The sequence below is a fragment of the Ruditapes philippinarum genome, unplaced genomic scaffold (genome assembly GCF_026571515.1).
Source record: "Ruditapes philippinarum isolate M1 unplaced genomic scaffold, ASM2657151v2 ctg294_1_1_1_1, whole genome shotgun sequence".
Taxonomy (NCBI): domain Eukaryota; kingdom Metazoa; phylum Mollusca; class Bivalvia; order Venerida; family Veneridae; genus Ruditapes; species Ruditapes philippinarum.
The window spans coordinates 85,210-100,769 of record NW_026860937.1 but is presented as its reverse complement, the minus strand read 5'-3'; the positions used below and the strand labels follow the sequence as shown (position 1 = coordinate 100,769).

The 15,560-nt window shown below is 31.9% G+C and overlaps 1 protein-coding gene across 1 annotated transcript in view; it reads right to left on the bottom strand.

The window, feature by feature from the left end:
- The window catches only part of LOC132713982 (uncharacterized), an 88,396-nt gene extending 74,625 nt beyond the window's left edge, over nt 1–13,771 (bottom strand). Inside the window, exon 1 of the mRNA XM_060696721.1 lies at nt 13,615–13,771. Within this exon, the coding sequence (XP_060552704.1) occupies nt 13,615–13,711 (97 nt within the window). The 5' untranslated portion in view covers nt 13,712–13,771. The remainder of the gene's footprint in view (nt 1–13,614) is intronic.
- Nucleotides 13,772–15,560: the final 1,789 nt, after the last annotated feature.

Sequence of the window (15,560 nt, the reverse complement as noted above, 5' to 3'; positions counted from 1 at the left end):
CATTTCTTTTAAACCAATGAATGTCTTGGACCCTTGAAACAATTAGACTGGCATATGTGTCCAACTGTTAAGCTCAATACAGAGAGCATCTGTCTGTTTTGTAATCCTGGGGTAGCTTGTTTGATCCTCATGCAAATGGAAATTTCTCTGTGACAACTCGATCCTCGATGTGCTGGAAAATTGAGTCTAATGGTTATTGCATCTCAGCACTGACTGACTATTTTCAGTGAGTCACAAGTGGAGAAATTCGTAATTACAGGTTATTTATCCACATAAGCCAGTTGGGTGAACAACAAGAGATGACTAAAAGAGGTGTTACAATCAGCATCAAACCAGGCAAAACATTATAGTCACTGACTAAGTCTTACTGCTGCATGGTGTTCTGCACATATGACAATTCATATACCTAACCTGCAATACCTAAAACCCTTTAAGTCTGGTGATAGTGAATGAAACTACCAATGAAACCAGTTACAGACCAACCAAGATCAGCCAGCACAGCCGTGCTTTGCACTGTTAAAATGTTTGCTGTTAAGTTAAAGTAAAAATTTTGAAATTTTCCTGAAGAATGGTTTTGTTGGACAGAGTTCATTTTAAGTAAAAGGTTAAATCAAATAAACATTGCTTCACATAAATAGACCAGACCAAAGATGTATCTCTTGCAGACAACACTCTGAGCTATATTTGACTAGGAGACTCCATAAATGTCCAAGAAATCAATCCTTAATATATTTATGCAGTCATTAGGGCCAGAATTCACAAATGGCAGGTCATGCGGCTTAATTGTGAACCACAAAGAGGGCTTGGCGCAAACCTGTCATATCTCTTCCAATAAATCCAAGAAATTATAACATTTCTGCAGTCACATTTCAGAAAAAAAAATCAATTTCTAAAATTGCCCACTGTCAACATTTTGATGCCCATAAAAAAACCTTCAGCCTCATTTGATCACCATTAATAATTATGGTATCTCAGATTTCCTCCACTTTTTTTCATACCATGGTATCTTGAATGGATCATATAGCTCTATATGTTGCTGGTACAATATACAGAAATTTAGCTGTTTTTCTCATGACATATAATATTTATATATAATATTCTGAAGAAAAAAATGGAAAAAGACTGAAAAATAAAAATTACATTCATGTAATATAACAATGTAATTTTTATTTGTTAGTCTTCACTATTGGAGATTTTCCATTTATGTTACAAAATGGCAATTACAATGTATCTTTGGCCTTCACTTTTGATTGCAACTCTTCAAGAAACATTATTCTTTCTCCTCAAGAGTATAAGTAGAACTTCAAATTGAACTCGTGATCTACATTGAAACTCAGGAAATGACACTCTGTTACAATTCAACCCTTAGCCCACTTAATATTTTAAAAAAATGACATTTCCATCTTTCAATCTGGATAAAACCATATAGGGAAAATTTCAAAATATGATTTGTTATGTACAATGCAAACCATGATCAGATGGCACTGATGTGGTAGGCTCACAGATCAGTGTGTCAGCACTGATCACATAGGTTACTAGATCAAAAGGCTATTTGAAGATTAAAGGTCAAAATTAATGAATCTGAACAGACTTACCACAGAGAGGATTGAATCATGTCCAGCATTTCTATACAGTAGTGGGGGGGTTTTTAAAATGAAAAGAATCCTACTTTTTCAATGTTATATAATTATTTTTCCTCTGCTATTTTTGTTGTTTTTGCTGCTGTTCTTGTTCCAATTATTGTGTGTTTTTTTGGTGTTTAGTAGCATAAATTAATAAATACAACTATAGTTTATCATTAAACTATATATACATTGTATATACCTGAAGCACATGTATATTAATTCATATTGGATCTACATTGACAACTCAGCTTTACTCAAACGGGGACTTGAACGAGGCCGTGCTCATTTGAACCTGAATAAGTTCACAATTAACTTTTTTTCACGGTCATCCATTCATTTTAACAATGGCTCACATGATAGCGATCATGAAAACAATTTACAAAGTTACCACTGGGTGCCCACATTTTTGGCAGTTACAGATTATCATCAGAGATAAAGCCCTTAACAAAATGACAAAGGAGGAGCCCAAACAATCAATTTTTAACTTGTTATAATTTGTCTTAACCCCAGCTCTTTACAAACTAAAATTTTTTGGGTTTTGTATGTCATTAAATTAGGTTAAGAAATTTAAAATAGTTCACCAGCTTTCTATAAAGTAAAAAAAAGAAATAAATTTCTTTTAAAATTGATTCCCTTTATTATACAACACTTATTAATGCACAATATACTTTAATTTATAAGACAAAATTGTATTAATTGATACATATTATAAAACCAAAACAATAAAAAACTTTTAAAGGGACTCCACTGAGATTTTTTGAAATGATGGGACTGGAATTTTTTTTCGAGATTAATGTTTGATTTGATGTACATGTGTATAGGTCTTAAGACCAATAACAACTACTAAATGTCACATGTATACAATAATTAGATATCAGGTGACAGTTTCAAAATCACTGCCATGGACATTTCAAAAGTCAAATTAACCTATCATCAATTTTGGATCTCTTTAAACAATTTATCTATAAAATTTATATATAATTATATACAACAAAAAAACCCTCAAAAAACAACAAGAAACACACGCACAAAAAAGAAAAATTGAGAGAAATCATCCTTGAAAAATGGTTGTATTTACAATGAAAATGTGCACATGTGCATGAGTTTCTCTCATTATTATTCTAATATTTCGAACCTGTCAAACAATTTAACGTAAACCAGAAAGCATTACAGGCCACGGCTCATTAGTTGCAAATGCCAAAACATGCAAATCAAATACTTTCCTTTGAACGGCATTGATGCACATTTCACCTGCGGAAAAAGCAGGAAATGGGTTGAAACTTTTTGGGAGATAATGATCAAAAATGAAAGGAATTAGTTTCAACATGGTTGATTTATCTGGCATCTTGTTGTTGTTGTTAATGTTTGGCCCTTCTAATTTTAGTAAAAACTAAGGCATGAAGGTTTTACTATCAAAATATGTACATACATGTAAAATTAACATCTCAGTTGTCAAAGTTTATTGTACCCTTTACCAGGTTGTATATACGTACCTGCCTTTACTTAAAGAGAATCAGTCTAATACTTCCATCATCTGATTTGCTAACTTGGTACTCAAAATTCAAATTAACCAATGAGATGAATGCATTGTGTGACTGGTTTACAAGATTTATATATTTATGACAATTATAGCCTCAGAACAATTATTGTTGTTAATTTATTTAATAAATCATTTTCAGCAAGACTTGAATTGTTTGGGTGTATGATATTAAAATTCATTACTTTGACGACCAGGAGTCAAACAAATATTGCTACTTTTAATTGTTTACGAGACAAAAAAGATAATGACATAGCCCCAACAAAATAACGCCTTTTCCTGGGGAGTCAATAAACTATTTGTCTGTACCCTATGGCTCTAAATATAATTATTTTGTACAATAGGAGTAATTATTTACTTAATACATTTGCTTATAATTGCTGTTTATAATTTTTAACCAGAAATTACATTACCACGATTACATTATTACGAGATGGGACAATGTATGTTCACTTTCTCCGCCAGTTAAGAAATTATTTACTCCCCATTAGCTATGACATTTTTCATTAGCCTCCCCTAAATATCATCATAATTATTCAAGTATACAATCAAGTGCTGCCATTAAACCTCAGTATCACTAAACAAAGTTGTAAATAACAATTTATTTAGAATACCTTCAGAATACATCTCTGTTTCTTTTATTGTGCAATTTAGCTTATCTAAATCAAGTTGAAAAATAGCCCTTTTAAAAAGAGAAGCAACCTAATGTGAAGACAACTTAACTATGAGCCGGTTGTCCATTTATTTACATATACAGTAAAACCTGTCTTAAGCAGCCAGCCAAGGAATGCAGTCATTTTGGCTGCTTAAACTGCTGAGTGTAATTTGAATAACTAGAACTGCCACTGTCATGGCGTGAATACCCCCGCATACCACAGCTTTTTTTAAGTCAAGGCACCCGTGACCTTGACCTTTGACCCAGTGACCTCAAAATCAATAGGGGTCATCTACTAATCAGGACTAACCTCCATGCCAAATATGAAGACTGTGGATCAAAGGAATCTCAAGTTATTGGGCGGCCAAGCTTTTTTTTAGTCAAGGCCCCTGTGACCTTGACCTTTGACCCAGTGACTTCAAAATCTATAGGGGTCATCTACTAATCACGACTTACCTCCATGCAAAATATGAAGACTGTGGATTAAAGGAATCTCAAGTTATTGGGCGGACAACTTTTTTTTAGTCAAGGCCCCTGTGATTAAAGGAATCTTAAGTTATTGGGCAGACAAGGAAAAACGACGGACGGGGAGACGTCCGGACAGACAATCTGATTCCAGTATAGCCCCCTTACAACTTCGTTGTGCGGGGGGTATAAAAATATGTTTACAACATAACAACATAACAGATAAGAGCCCGCAGGGGAGATCACTCTCAAAAGGAAACAGCAAAACTAATATCCAATGACATTATGACCTTGACCTTTTTACATCTGCACAGCCTTTCAACAATACAAATTTAATTAAATTTCTAAAGTTGGTAAATTTTAAATCATGAGGAAGTATTGCAATTTTCAACTGAAAAAGTCAAAGTTCCTCTTAAGTTAGTAGCAGATACATAATGAAATAATGGTAATTTTTTTGCAGAATTGACATTTGCTGTTAATCTAAATGAAGAAAACATTTCCTCTTTTCTAACCACTGAAATTGATAAATCGGTTTCATCATGGAAAACACACAGGGAGATATGAGTTGTATTGTGCAGAACATAGTAAAATTGTTTCCTTCTCAAAAGTACTGGCATCTAACTTTGAATTTGCACTTTTCCATCACAAATTTCAGGAATGTTAATAATAAAGCAAGATTTACAAGTCTAATATTCAACTTCTTTCAACCTGGTATTAAGATGGGATATGGCTGCATATGCAATGTGGCATACAAACCTTAAAGCTCTGTTCAATAATTATTTCTACTCAACCTCTTATGTCAGTCAAGGTCAGCTGATACAGACTGCATTATACTGTGGTATCAACCAATGGGAAAATGAAGGAAGCTTCTCTATGGCTTTAAAAAACACTTATTATCACAGGTGAGTTATGATTTATGACAACAGCTTATTATAGTGTTGAAGAGTACAAATATTTGAAATAAATCCCTAATTAACTGTGATTATTCTTCTGTTACAAAGTTATAATGTTATAACTCTGTTATATGTCATAAACATGAATTTCAACTTTGTGTATACATTTATTGCATATCAAATTTTAGGCTTACAAAATCAATTATTAAGAAGAAAATGACTAATTAGTTACACAGTTAACACTGTACAATAACTTCCACTTTTAATCATTCTTAACAATGCCACCTACGTCTTCGCAAATTTCTTACATGTACATGAATCCTTTTCTGGAATGTAATTTATTCCAAAACCACTGTTTACGATAGTGCAGTCACGGTTTTAGTGTGACTAGGTGTCACCTGATATCTTGTTCTGACAAGACCATACTCATGTTCCGTCCAGGAAACCCACCAATGGCAGCATGCTTCTGCCATTAGCGTCGTGTTTCGTGCATTCTCCAGGCTGCTCGATAGCTATAAACGTCCGTGCATGTTGCAGTTTATGGATTTAATCGCTGAAATAAGTGTTCTTTTACGATTTCAAGCAAGGATGTACAATAAATGTTCCCTGAACTTTTTTACGATCTTGATCTCGTAATAAAACGCTGCAGCAAAAGCCGACACAAAACGTATAATTTGCAAATGGAATTTCACTGTTAACTCTGCTATTGTCAACTGTGGATTTAAAAGCATTTGCAACATAATGCAGTTTAGTTCTTTCATGGCATAAACTTTACTTTTAAAATTTATTACAAAGATTTAGCTTTTCTTTTAAATTGTGATATAAGTACTTCTGATTTATTCTTGTCAATTTTACATTATTGATTGCAAAACTGAATTTACTTTAGGAAAACATCTTCAGGTAATTGTAGCAATGCAAAAATATTAAAAAGCCATAATTATGCAGTATTTGATTGGTAGAAAATAAAAAAGAAATTTTAAACAAACCAATGGAAATACTACTTAATTATGCCAGACGACTCAGATGTTATAATTATATTATTAATCCTATCTGATTTAACTCTTTCACTACAGACATTGTGAAAAATTGTCAAGCTTTGAAATTGAAACTGCAGGGTTACAAAAACCTAAGATTTTCAATATAAAAAAGTCAAAGCAACAAGTTCTAAAAGAAATTCTGCTTGACAAAAAGAGTAACTTATAAAATTAATTCATTTAATTTTTATCAAACAATCCTCAAAATGTTTTTCAATCAGGGCTTGAATATTTTTTACTTGTAATCAGGACTCGATCTTGTATTGTGTACATGTATGTGTCCCAAAGAGTTTTGTTCAAGAAGAAACACTTATTATACATATATATATATCTGACAGAAAAGAATGCATCAAAATAAACAAACATCTACATTGTTTATATGATTTCATTGACTTTAATTACCAAACTAACCTGTTTTCAATAATAGAATCAATCAGAATTACTATGCTGTTCCTTTTCTAAGACAAAAAAATCCATAACTTCCCAAACAACCTTGATTAGTACAAAGATTAATTGGCAATTAAGGTCAGAGGATTTATAGTAAATGAAAAATTTCCAAACAAGTTCCATATTGCATTATTATACACAATACAAGGAAGATCCAATATTTTAGTATACCCTCCATCCCAGTACCTGTAATGTTCATATTCTGCTTATAAATTCAGGTAATGCATTAACTTTATCCATGCTGCATGAAATATGAAGCTCTCTCAAAGAATTATGAAACTAACTCTAAGAATTATGAAGCTCTCTCAAGGAATAATAAAGCTCTCTCAAAGAAAAATGAAACTCACTCTAAGAATTATAAAGCTCTCTCAAGGAATAATAAAGCTCTCTCAAAGAATAATGAAACACACTCTAATAGAATCATAAAGCTCTCTCAAGGAATAATAAAGCTCACTCTAAGAAATATGAAGCTCTCTCAAGGAATAACGAAACTCACTCAAAGAATGATGAATATTTTCTGCATGCTGTTGCTTTCCTTTCACATTGCTGTTTCTTGATGATTTTTATTTTCATTTATTTTTCTCAAATTCTCTTTGATTACAATTTTAAAAGCAGATAATACACAAATTCAGTAGGTTAAAGGTTAAAATCAACAGGCTCTCCAAGCCTTCAAATTACCAATAAAATCATCCATTCTAAAACACAAAGAATTGTTAAGACATTAATATGTCTCCAATAATTACCAAATAAATATTCAAAAATTATTCAAATTGCCGAAAATCTCTTTCCTTTTCAATTTCAATGCAATCAAAAGGACAATATTGCTGATTATGAATTCAAGTAAAGGAAAACCATATTTTAGAATGAGGAAACAAAAACACAGGAATTCATGGCTGAATTTGAAAATTCAGACAAAGTGGCGCTTTTAGTCTGTCCGAAAATGTTTTGCAGAATGCTAACTACCATTAAAGAAAGACAGACATGCAGGATTTTGACTTTAGTAAATATAAGAAAAAGTAATAAGTAATATTTATTCATTTTTATTGCAAATACTATTATTCAAATAATCAGAATATAAACATTCCTCGCCTACGTTAAAAAAGAAGCTAAGATGGAACATCCATTAATTCAATCCATAATGAAAGAGTATTTCTTAAACAGATAATAAAAAATTTGTGTATAATTATATATTTATAACATTAAAAACTACACATAACTGACTTAAATATTTAACCATTTACTAGTTCATACAAGTGCAACATTAAAACTACATTAAATGTTGTAATCTAATGTATGCCAGACTGTGTTTGAACCAATCTGAATTAACTGTTAACTTTGGAAGTTGAAAAATGGAACCAGTCTTCAGGATGACAGAATGTGAAGCATGGTAATAAATTATGCACAACATAATGACTGGTAGCTAGTGTAGCTTCCAATTACATACAAGGTCATTCTGTTACCAAAACTTAAAGCACACAATACAATTTATCAGGGTTTAAAATTTATCATGGCTGTTTCAGTGAAAAATTTTTGTTTAAATTAAAGAAAACTTTTATATACATGTACCAGGTAATAAAGCTCAGTAATTTTAAATTTGGTATTTTAAAGGTTCTAAGATATGCAATAAATAATGATAATTACGAGTTGTTGAAGGGCTATCAGGCTTCTTGCTCCACAACTATTGAGTTTGATGCCTTTAACACTTAATTATACAACAAATTCTATCTCTCCAACTGTTAATTTTTTTAACCAGTGACTACCCATTCATGAATTTTCTACAATAATGTAACATAATAATGGACTCGAATTAATTCAATTCTAAGACTTTTTACATCACACTCTTGTCGCTCCTATAAATGGTTTGTAGATTGGAAGCTTAGTAACTTTACATACATTTAGAAAACAAAGAAAAAGTGGTGACGAATTTCCTTAATAAATCAAGAGCCCTTTTTGGAACTAAATATTCTTGACTATGAATAATTTATTCTGTACTTTGTCTTTGATAAATGGGAATCTCAAAGAGTGCCTATTCAAACTCCATAATTCAAACCTTAAATGCTATATCCCGCAAGCAATGCTAAATTTACTTTCGCCACTTTGTTTTTCCCCCAGAAACGAGGGTGTTTTTTTCTCCTTCAAATTCAATTTGTATTTGATTTGTTACCCACTGCCTGAGTCATAACTTATCAAGATGCTGCAGAGTCTGTACATATATCTTAAACCCACAACCTGCTAAATTTATGTAATGGATTTGCCCAGCCTTAAATATGGAGCAGTCCATTTCAATTTTAAGGTAATTACTATTAAAATACAAGTTTGAGCTACCCGTGGTACATGGTATTTAAAACCTGGTTGGCTACAATGCATGGATATACAGGTAATATTTTTTACCCTCTTTAATTGCCTCGAATTACCCTGAATCTAGAAGACAAGTTTATCTTGAAATATCTCAAATCAATTTCAAAGAATTGATAGTATCAAAAGTTTACATAACACTTCAAATTGACAGCATCTCCACTTAAGCAATATCTGTATACAAAAACAAACAATTATTACCTCGAAAATCTTCAGAATGCTAATAAGACTGTGGGTAATTAAAAAAAAATCATAGTAAACCCTGAGGCCCTTCCTCCCTTCCTGGCTTAGTAATCCTCTTTCGACCCAAACAAGAGATTAGATACTAGATTATCTGATACCTCGATTTAAGTGGCTTTTCCTTATCTGACAAGCTAATCAGTTCAAGATGTGGTAATTATCAAGACATTGCCTTTTTAACATAGCATGAAGATGTTTCCAATCCACTCCTATATACCCATTTAAACTAGCAATTACAGGCTTTAAGTCAGAAATTTAAACATGCTGGGTTGGGTTTTTTTTTGCATATTTAAAACTTGTAGAAAGTTGTATACATTAAGAACAAATTGGGATGTTAATTTCCAAGTAGGCTCTAATTAAAATAAATACTGTGATGTCCAAATGTTGACAGATCTAAAAACAAAACATCAGATGAGCATTTAAAACTGAATGATTAACAGTCTATATAAATTTGGGGGTACATGCACAATGTCCTAAGTGCTACAAGTATGTTGGCCTTTGGTCCAGTGGGCATTTGGTCTACTGGTGTTAACAGCAGAGTTTAAACAGAGTGTTTCAAATCTGACGTATAACCAAGGTCCTGTGAATACATCTATTTCTACAAGACTAATGGTTCATATAAACACTGAGAACATCTGGATATATATATGCATCTTTTTGTTCCAAAAATTAAGTGACTTCTAACTGATTTCTGAAATGATTTGTCAATGTATATCAGTGCTGCCAATAATACAAACAACATTTTTTGTCAGTACACCATGTCACTGGGTATCAAAATGAACTTCCAGACTGAAAATATAAAACTATGAAAATGTATTGTAAAAGAACAAACTATGCTTATTTTACTTCTGCTATCAAAAACCTATAGCCAAAAACCGATTTCAGAGGAAAAACAAAAATACTCTTCAGAAATATTACACGGAGATCTATTGCAACCTCCGAGAGATTAATGGGTGTTTCCGCAGCAATACTGCGTAAACAGACCTTTTGATGTTGTATTAACGCACATTCTATCAAACAGCTACAGGAAGTTCTCCGTCATTGAAGCTCAGATCATTTGCTCATCTTTTTAATTAATCTTTCCATTAACCTTGTGCATCATCGACATATTATATTTAGCTACAATGCGACTAGCTTTCCATCATATTTTTAAAACATCAAAGACCAAAGAACGGGTAATATATCTCTTTTATGTGTTTTTTATCCATTTCAGAAATTGTTATCTGGATTATGGATCCTGTTAAAGGTTGAAAATTGCTACAGTTTCAGTTACATTTCGATTACTTAATGGCTGACAATTAACAGCTTTTTTATGCAACATTATCGCTGATTTAGTTTGTAGATTATGGTCATTATTAAATCTCGACATTGTATTTTGATTTTTCGATACCACTCATCATTACAAAGAAAAAGCTTAAGGAGACAAAATTTGAATGGGAGTATTTTTTTATCAGTATAGTATAGAGCCAGGCCTGGGCCTAAACTGTTCTTGAAGCCTGAACTGTCCTTGAAATACAACTCAACCTATACAGACTGTTGTATCTGCCAGTAAGCACTCCTAGTAATGAATGATAAGGGCAAAACCTTTACTTAAAACATATGATTTTTTTTTTACCAATTAAAGGCCCAATATGCCCCAAAAATGCTTAAATTAATATCCATTTTATTTTTTTTGTGTTATGTCATAGTATCTAAAAGGTTTTTCATCAAAATTGTCAGTTACATGTAGCTAAACCATCTTTTGCATTTGTTCCTTTTGGCAATAAGTACAGTAATAATGATTTGGTATTTTGTATGGAAGTCAAAATACTACTTCATTTAAATTTTGTTACTTTTATGACAAATAATTTTGCATTCAGCACTCCAGTTATCACTTGATAATTTAAGCATCTAACTTGCTTTCAAACAATTATTTAAACATTATTTAACTAATGTTTCCCTTTCTACAGAAGGATAAATTTATTTGTGCTTTAAGTCTCATGTACAATACTGTTGTAGATAACAGATATATTAAAAAAAAAGTCATGTACACAAAGAGAAGTGGTTTCTGACAAGGTTCACATGGTCAAGAGTGTATTTATTTAAAACTTGAAACTTGAGTGGTCACAAAATGGTCAATACCGCAATGTTTTCTTTTGGTGGTAAGGTTACGAAGACTGACCTTAAACAACCTGAGGGGGGTCATAAATGACACCTATAACCCTAATATTATTGCCAATTACAAGCAATAAAAGATAATGTCTACATGTTTATTACCCATATTAAATAGACTGGGCCTAGAAGATAGCCAGATTGACTGATAAAATTTGATAAGTCAATTAAATTAATTGAAGCACCATAAAACAATCTCCAATGAATGGCGTCATGTATTAAAACATGATGATTATATTCATGCCTTGTAGTTTGTATAAGTTTCCTTTGCATTAATAATAATCAAGTAAGAAAAATACTGGAACAATCATCATCTTTAATATTGTACCAATATATTAGCAGAGCCAAGGGCCTAAAGGTCAGTTAGTTTTAAGCAAAGTTATTTCAGCTGCATTGCGATCAAACTAAAAGCTTGAAGATCTAACCAGTCTTGTGTCTGGTTTCTGGAACTTAACCAGTACTGGTGTAATATATGGAAACCAGTACTGGTGTAATATGAAGAAACAGTTGGCTGACAGAAAAACACATTAACTAAATCTATAAATTATATTTTAATGACTTGTATAAATTTGTCACTAATTATAGCATTTTTTAAAAATTACTTTAGGTGGCTGTGGTTTGCAGCAAAAAAAAATCAATTAATTGTTAATTGAAATTAATTTAAAATCAATAACACATCAATCATTCTTTTGTAATAAATTAACAGTTAACTGGTTAAAAAGTAATGAATAGGCAGAATAAATAAATATTCATAATTGAACATTGGTCTCTAGTATCATGAATACGTTTTTCCCTTTTTTCAAATTTAATAAAACTGTACGGTATTTTCAGGTCTTAAATAGCATTGAATAATTTGAATTAAGTAACACATCCCAAAAAAAAGGGGGAAAAAGTTTGTGTTGTAAGGGTAAGGGTATTTGTAAATATTGATATTTGTTTCACAGGTGTCACAGTTCAATAGATATAAGTCCCCAATTGACACGCCACTCAGTCATTTCAATAGCTTCGGGATTAGTTTATTGTTTGTACATAGGATAAAAACAAAGATCAGATTGGCCTACAGGGACACATTAATTGATACCATAACATTATGATAAAACAGGGAACAGAATATCTGGCATCAACATTTGGTTTTAATGAGTCTGTGTCTACTTAAAATTATGACATTTGACGATAATACAAAATAATACAAGGTACATTGTACATGTATACCCTCTATCACACTGTAGACTATTAAAATCATGGCTTCTTGTAATCATTTTTCACTGTTGTACTTTAAACAAACAATGTTCTGTTTTATTTTATTAATAAAATGGTGCCAGATTACTAACTGACATTTAACAGTATACAAAATAAATACAATCATGTTTATTGAGGTTTAAAATTAAATGTTTCTAATGATTAATCAATTATAATTATATAAATATTTTTTTTTCTATTCATTGCCTTAAAGGAACTCCACTGAGGTTAATAAGCCTAAAACATAAAATTTTCATTTTTCACATAGATCAACACGAGCTATTAAAACAGAAATATAAATAAAATATAACTAAGAAACATACAGGAAATACATTGAAAATCGTATGTTTGTGCTATTCTCTGTTCGATTTGAGTGAAAAGCGTTTAAACGCTTTTCAATTTTGGGTCATTTTTCACTATTATAATTATTATTTTGGAAAAACAGAATGAGCTAATGATCTGAAATTTTGCACATAAGTTATAAGTATAGATCTACATCAAATAGAGTAATAATCTCAAAAAAATATTTCCAGTCCCGTCAAACCTCAGGGGAGTCCCTTTAAAAATAAACAGTTTTAATGGCTTTGGAAGATACCGTATCTCTGGCTAAGGGGTGCAAAGTGACTAATTCTGATTTATAATAATTGAACATGTACTGTATTTATTTCAATTTCATTAGGCTTGAAGAAGAAAGTTATCATATTGCAGAAACAAATGAATGTTGCAAATTATATGAAATATCAAAAATGCTATGCCTATAGTAAAATACAAGAATAAAACAATAGTAGGAAATTCATTTATAATATAAACGCTGAACATTCTGATTCAAACAAAGGAGTTTAGTCGGCAATAAAAGTAATTGGACAAAATTTCTGACTCAGTCGGTGTCAATGTAAACAAAAAGTTCATTCAATGAAATCAGTGTGAAAAAGCGCCGAAAATTTGTCTTTCAAAATCAAGCATATTAACTTACATGTATGCGATGATGAACAGCTAGATTCTGCTAAAATCACAATTAAAATCCATAATAAACTGACGGTTTTTAAGTCCAGTCCATGGCCTTTCGCCATGATCGTAACAACTGACTGATCATTGATGTACAGTAGTGTACAATACGCTTCCGCGTAGCGCCCTCTGTAAACATTGACAAGTGCCCGTTAAATTGAAGAAAGCACGTGGCGCGTTTTTTTACACGGTCAGCAACTGAACGCTGCACGTAATTCATTTTTAAAAACAAATTTTAAGAATAGTTTTCAACATTTAAAGCCATTGACAAAGGAGCACGCATTTATGAACATCCGTAAAATCTGTGATAAAATCGAGCATAAGAAAATACAAATGTACGTGTATGTACATTTGTATACATGTCAAAGGTTTAGAAATGTATAAATATTCACACATGTGACAACTTAGTTGTATTACGCAAATTTTATGACGAAATCCACAATTTTTAAGGGTCATAACTAATAATTCTACCACGCATAATACTAATGGTACCTGCATATTTTATTGCATTACCGTGGTTATTTTTTTCTGTGTGGGTGAATTAGGCTAGCTTCTGTCCGTTTATTTGACAAATACTTTCGTTGTTAAATTTCAATACAATTAGCATGAATTTTTAGGCATTCTACTATTAATGTTAAACATGTAAAAAAATCTGGAAACAAAGTGATCCCTCGGAAGCATTAATCACAACAAAATTAAATTACAATCGGTTTGATTGAGTCTGTACATGAGGGATAATGAATAAGTGCAACATCCCTCACCCCAAGCACAGGCTTGAGTGGTACTCAATTCTCAACACTTAGCTGACATCAATGATCCCGAAGGACCAGAAAATATATAACAACACTGAAGTGAAGTACGGGGCAACTTTTTACCTGTTGTGAAGTATCAAAATCTGGAAACAATTAAAGTGATCCCTCGGAAGCATTAATCACAACAAAATTATATGAAAATTGCAGATCCAGTTTGATTGAGTCTGTACATGAGCGATAATGAATAAGTGCAACATAAGTAAGCGAGCATTTTAAAATAGGGATTGATCATTCAAAATCATTTTATACATGTACTAGTACATGTATATGTTTGGCAGTTTGTGAAAAGGGTGTTTGAAGCATTGCTTTTTAGTTCACCTGTCACAAAGTGACATGGTGAGCTTTTGTGATCGCTTTTCGTCCGGCGTCCGTCCGTCCGTTCGTAAACTTTTACTTCAAACGACATCTGCTAATAAACCGCTAAGCCAATTGCATCCAAACTTCACAGGAATGTTCATTTAGTAGTCAACTTTAAAATTGTTCAAAGAATTTAATTCCAAGCAGAACTCTGGTTGCCATGGCAACCGAAAGAAAAAAACTTAAAATATCTTCTTTTAGAAAACCGAAAGAGCTAGAGCTTAAATATTTGGGATGAAACATCATCTAGTCAGTGTCTAGCAAGTTTGTTCAAATAAATGCCCTGGGGTCAAAATTTGCCCCGACCCGGGGGTCATTGATTTTCCGTATATGTGTATAATAAAAACTTTAAAAAAAACCTTCTTATAAAAAACCCAAAGAGCTAGAGTTTAGATACTAAGCATGAATTATCTTCTAGTGAGTGTCTACCAAGTTTGTTCAAATAGAAGTCCTGAGGGGGTCATTGTTTTTCCCTATATGTATATAGTAAAAACTTAAAAAATCTTCTTATAAAATCCGCAAAGAGCTAGAGCTTAGATATTTATCATGAAACATCTTCTAATGGGTGTCTACCAAGTTTGTTCAAATAAAAGCACCTGGTTTAAAATTGGCCTTGGCCCAGGGGCCTATATACAGGTGAGCGATTTCAGGGCCATCATGTCCCTCTTGTTATCACTAAATGTTACATGTAAATGTATATGCCAAATTGAAATCTCAGCATTGTACTTATTTATCATGGAGAGTG